At 40.9% G+C, this 5,677-nt stretch overlaps 1 protein-coding gene across 1 annotated transcript; it reads right to left on the bottom strand.

The window, feature by feature from the left end:
- Positions 1 to 263: 263 nt before the first annotated feature.
- sys1 (SYS1 golgi trafficking protein) lies at positions 264 to 4,320 on the bottom strand. The gene is made up of 4 exons (XM_083971138.1): positions 4,163 to 4,320; positions 1,873 to 2,135; positions 1,714 to 1,781; positions 264 to 730 (listed from the first exon to the last, which is right to left on the bottom strand). The coding sequence occupies exons 2-4, from the start codon at positions 2,032 to 2,034 to the stop codon at positions 490 to 492; spliced, it is 471 nt and encodes a 156-aa protein (XP_083827264.1). The 5' UTR covers positions 2,035 to 2,135; positions 4,163 to 4,320; the 3' UTR covers positions 264 to 489.
- Between the last annotated feature and the right edge of the window lie 1,357 nt (positions 4,321 to 5,677).

The raw sequence follows: 5,677 nt of genomic DNA, 5'->3' as shown, positions 1-5,677 counted from the left end.
ACACACCAAAAAACATCCAAATACCTCCATGCTGCTTGTATGTAATGTCCGTCTTGTATTGAAGCCCCGACATGAGAAATTATTCCGAAAAAAATTAAATAAGTATATGTTTCAAGCTTGTTTGTAGCGGAAGCTCACAGCACTTCTCTTCCCGGTCCGTCCAAATCTCGCGAGATTTGCGCCAGCGTCAGTGCAAATTTGGACGGACCGGGAAGAGAAGTGCTGGACATGCAGTGCTGCACAGAGCCCCGCTGTAACTCCGAGAAGGCACAGAGGACTCTGAAACTTCTCCCAGCCCTTAGTCGACATGAGGGTGAGTAGATAATGAGTGCAATTTGAATTTTGGGGTGAACTATCCCTTTAAAAGGACAGATATGAATAAATAGATCAGTTCATCTGATGTGTCCGACATCGACGCCGATGAAGTGTTCAAGTCCCGTTTCTTTAACTCTCCTCAGCGTGGCGTCGACAAAAAAAAAAGAAGAAATTTCACAGGTTCGACTTGGGTCCACTGTTGACGGGGATGGCCCTGAGCTCAGTCCGCATGCACAAGTACTCCCCGATGACAGCCATCAGCGCCATGCAGGCCACGTTGACCAGCCACCAGGACAGCGCCGCCGGCAGATGGGCGTTATAGATCCAGCAGCCGATCATGTGGAAGAAGTGCACGGTGACGGTGAAGTCCAGGCACTGTTTCCCTCGGCGAATGAAGAACCACAGGCCGAGGGCGCTGCACGGACAGAGAGAGACACGATGTCAGCAACTTTCTTTTTTTTTATGTTGCACGTACAGTAAAGATTCAAAGACGACCTCCTTCATCTAAACTGAAGAGGGTCGAATCTTAACAGTCTTTGTTTCTAATGGTGTTATTTTTAGTTGTGAATAAATCCTTAGTGACAAACAACAGCATTTCATTAAAGGGATAGTTCAACATTTAGTCAAATTGGCCCATTGCCATAATCCCTATAGTCATAGCAGTAGGTTTGGTTCGCTACCTTTAATTGTCGGTGCAAGCTATTTTTAGAACGGCAGAGCAGAGCCACGAGCTGCTCAGAGCTACGCTACGGAGGCTAATGGGATTTCTTGGTTTCCCTCATCAAACTCATCAAATACACAATCCAACAACTCCACAACGCTCTGGTGGACAAGTTGTGACCTGCACATTCACCACGCTATTAGATAATAACAGAACGTTACAAGACCAAGTCGTTTTAGAGGTAAATTCATGCAAAACCGCTGATGTGTGTTCCCGTCGGAGCCATTTTTCATCAGCGAGTTTACCTCTAAAACAACTCTGTCTGGTAACGTTGTGTTATTATCTCATAGCGTGGTGAATGTGCAGGTCACAACTTGTCCACCAGAGCGTCGATGGATTGTGTATTTGATGAGTTTGATGAGGGAAACCAAGAAATCCCATGAGCCTCCGTAGCGTAGCTCTGAGCAGCTTGCGGCTCTGCTCCGCCGTTCTAAAAATAGCTTGCACCGACAATTAAAGGTAACGAACCTATACTGCTATGACTATAGGGATTATGGCAATGGGCCAATTTGCCAAAATGTTGAACTATCCCTTTAAGCCATTTTCTTTTCTTGTAAGTCATGTCATGGGACTAAGAGCCTGTCCACACGATTACAGGTTTCAATGAATCCGTATACGTTTTTTAGTATACGTTTAGGTGTTTCGTCAAGACAGCAAGGCCTAAAACAATAACTTACCAGGTGAGAGAGTTCAAGACAAAAGCCATCATTGACAGCCTCCCTTGTATTGTTGCAAAGCCGAGGGCCTGAAACAGCAGAACAAACGTTTAATACTGGATCTTCCACCAATAAAAACACGCTGTTGGTTTCACAGAGAGAGAATATCTCATAACCGACCTCATAGCTGAAGATCTGGTCCAGAGACCGACTGGTTTGGACCAGACTGTCCACTCCCGCCAACCACAGGCCCAGGAAGCTGTAGTAGATGCACTGCATCAACACGATCTGACTGACGATGAGGACCGGGTCCCAGATGTAGCTGCGGAAGTGACTGGCCATCGCGGACTGAGGTTTGCACAAACAGGCCCAGAGGATGTGAACAGCTGGCTCCACTGGTTTCAGGCCGGCCCATCCGATGTGACCCGTGTGTGACTCAGAATCTGAAACACATGAAGTTACAGCCAATGAAATGCATTAGTCAACCGCTGCTGAAGTAAAAAAACAAAAAAAACAAATTCACATATAGGATGAGTTAAAGTTGTTTTTATAAACACAACATAAAGTTTGATGCTAGATCACTATATAAATAACTATGGGTGGGAATCTTTTACTATCTAACGATACGATTCGATTCTGATTTTTGGGGCTACGATTCGATTCAAAATCAATTTTCGATTCAAAACGATTTGATTCATAATGTTTCTGCTTCAGTCTATCGGTGTGCAAAGGATCCTCATGATCTACTCCTGTCTGCTTTGCAAGACAAAATGACTAAAGTGTCTTTTTCACATTTGAGTTTTAAACATTTATCCATGCTTAGATGGAAACTGTTGCATAAAAGCAATATCACATATTACTTAAGTAACAAACATTAAAAGTGCCTCTTTATTTTAAAAACAATAGTGCGGTTAAACAGCTGCCTTTTAAATTCTAAGGAAATTGATTTTCCTTAGAATTTGTTTCATTGTTTTATATTTTTAAATCGATTTTGGGACATTTTATATCGATTCTGAATCGTATTAAATGAGAATTGCGATTCTTATGTGAATCAATTTTTTGGCACACCCCTATAAATAACATAATAACCTTTTTCGGCTTATAATTAATGTGTAATCCTTAAGATGATTTAGACATTTGGTTTTCTTGGGTATCTGGAGAGAACAGAACCTGTGATTAGTTCAGTATTAGTTCACCACAAACAGTCCTTATTCTACCTGACATATAATCAATACAATCTGGTCCCATGTCACGTTTGCAGTTTAAAATTTAACATGTGAAACAAAACTGAGAAGAAGCAACTTTGCACCTGAGAGGTATTTATCATGTGATGGTGACTCTGTTTCCAAAATCACATCATGATTAGTGTGGCAGGATTTAAAGCGAGGGGAAATAAGTATTGAACGTGTCAATAGACTTGCATGGTGAGCATGCATAGAGGTAAAATGTTGTTCTTTTTTAGTTCTGGATAACGACACCAACAGATAAAACGGTGCATTCAGACACATAAACCAGCTGATATTACTTTGTACTGATAGGGACCAGGATTACTTTCTAAATACTGACTCCTGCTGCTTCCTTGGTTTTCCCTCTTTACATTTTTGCACCTCCTTCTTTCTTTTCTTCATGTGTTCAATACTTAGGCTATGTGTCATGATTTCACTTTATTACACATTACTTAATTTATGGACGTAAATGTTTGGATTTCTTTGTATGTGTGCATTTATCTAGGTTGTTGCCTACATCTGGTGAAAATTTCAACTCAACAGCTCTGTTAGAAATATGTTTTCTGACGCGTTCAATACTTATTTTCCTCGCTGTATGTAACGTTACATACAAGTGGGCTGTTGAAGTTAAATCCTTATCAATCATGTGAGATGAAGTCAGCAACATGAAGATAAACGCAGACAGAGTCACGATCCTCAGAGACAAAGACAGATGTTTGTCAGCCTACATCCACAAAACAACTGGATCATAGGCTACATGTGTTAGTTATCTATGATAATCGACCCAGTTTTAAATATATATATAGAGATAATCACATAAGATCCAGACAGAAAACACTTACTGTTGATTAAATTAGTCGCTTCAGTGCGTGATATGAGGATGTTATAGCTGAGAAAAGTTCATTTAGTTCAAGTCTATTCCTGATTAACCAAGATACACACAACAACCGTTCAGCTAAAAGCTAAAAGCTAAAAGCTAACACACACACACTGAGGCCGGGTACCACGTCGTTTCTGTGTCGTGGCTGTTTAAATCCGCGATGATGATGACACAAAAACCACAATGAACACAGACATTTCACAATCACACGTGTTTTTCCTTTAGTCAGCAGTAAAAACAACACGGGTGATGACCAACAGGTTACAGCTCTGCTAGCAGCAGCAGCAGCAGCAGCAGCAAAGCGGTTTTCTTTCGTCGTAACGTTAAACAACATCAACACTATTAAAAGACAGATTATACAAACCTGAAAAGACGAACACAAAGATCTCAGGGCGACATATTCATATAAAAAAACCCCTTTCGTTTCTTCACCGTTTTCAGAAGCTACACCGCTCTCTCCCCGGTGGGGCCTTGTTGTAAACCGACTGGCTAACTCTTGTTCACAACACGGAAGTCACGGCGTCCAACCCGGAAGTAAAACTTTAATAAACTTCCGCTGTATTTTCAACGTAAAATACCTGCATCGAGACATTTCTTTTTTTGTTTTTTTGTTTCTCCAAAACATCAAGGGAGAGAACATCCAATAATTTAGTATATTAATACACTACCTACATATATAGCGTTTTATAAACAAGATATACCTACTGCAAAAAACTAGACTACACCACTGGTCTGAACGGTCTGAACTTATCTTTTTTTGAGGTCACATTTGCATGTCATTTTCAGTTTTCCTACTACATTTCAGTATCATAGGAACATTTTTTTTTTTTTAAAGGAGCATTATCGCAAATCCAAATTCTTAATTCGGCCACTAGATGGAGCCAGGCGGAGCATATCAGATATAAACAAGTGGGCAGCTGTCAGAGAGAGAGAGCAGCCTCGTTTTATGCTATTACTGCTGTATTTGCGATAATGCTCCTTTAAGATCTGCCATGAATAGGCAATTGTTAAGCTCAACTGGGTAGATAAAGAAATGCACTAACTAAAATGAGCATAGAGGTCATGTTCTGCCATGATGATGGGCAGATGTGAGAGGAAGGATGAATGACTAAAAGGATTCATGTGAAGTACAGAAGAGTCTGATTTGATTTGATTTTATTTTTATTTGTCTCAAACAAGCACATCAAAAGACAAACAATCTATGTAACAAGAAACAAAACAATAATGATACTGTGCAAGTTTGAGAAGGGGCTGAAGGAAGCAAAGCTTATCAAGTTCAGCCCCCCTTACATTGTGATTCATGTCATACAGTAGCCTACTGTACATCTGTAGTTCCATACAGGAGGTCATTCGCAGAAACCCGATAAAAACTCCAAGAATGTTTCCTTTTCGCTTCTGCATTATCCTGGTCACAGGCGTCCACCCATGCCAGCAGCAGCAGCTAATACGACTTATCACTGATCCACTGACATGTGAGTGGTGAGAGAATGAGGAGGGACGGGACAGTTTTGCTCTGCTGTCATTCACCATCACCATGACCCTTGGACACCTCATTCTGTATTTCTCATAGTTTCCTCTTTTCTTTAACTCTAATGTGAAAAATAACACACCAAAAACAGCAGCACACACACACACACACACTTTATCAGTGTTTATGTTCGCACAACAATAAGCGCTCGACATAAACAATAACAGAAACAGCCCTGTGGAAGGACTGGATGCTAACACACAGTCACATGGAGTGTCAAACAAGACGACCGGTGTGAAAGTGAAAGACGAAATGTGGTGAATCTGTTTGTAAAGACGGATCAGTTTCCTCTAAAGGTGTCAGTTGCACGCCATGCAGACACAAAAAAATGTACATGAACATACAAAACAT

The sequence above is a fragment of the Trachurus trachurus genome (assembly GCF_905171665.1).
Source record: "Trachurus trachurus genome assembly, chromosome: 5".
NCBI lineage: Eukaryota > Metazoa > Chordata > Actinopteri > Carangiformes > Carangidae > Trachurus > Trachurus trachurus.
Note: the sequence above shows the minus strand (reverse complement) of the source record. Positions and strands in the feature narration are given on the sequence as shown.

Excerpts from the sequence above, each read along its gene's own strand:
- sys1 (XM_083971138.1), bottom strand. The coding sequence starts at position 2,034 with ATGGCCAGTCACTTCCGCAGCTACATCTGGGACCCGGTCCTCATCGTC. Across the intron at positions 1,782-1,872 it reads ACCAGATCTTCAGCTATGAG|GCCCTCGGCTTTGCAACAAT; the intron begins GTCGGTTATGAG and ends CTGCTGTTTCAG. Across the intron at positions 731-1,713 it reads GTCTTGAACTCTCTCACCTG|CGCCCTCGGCCTGTGGTTCT; the intron begins GTAAGTTATTGT and ends CTGTCCGTGCAG.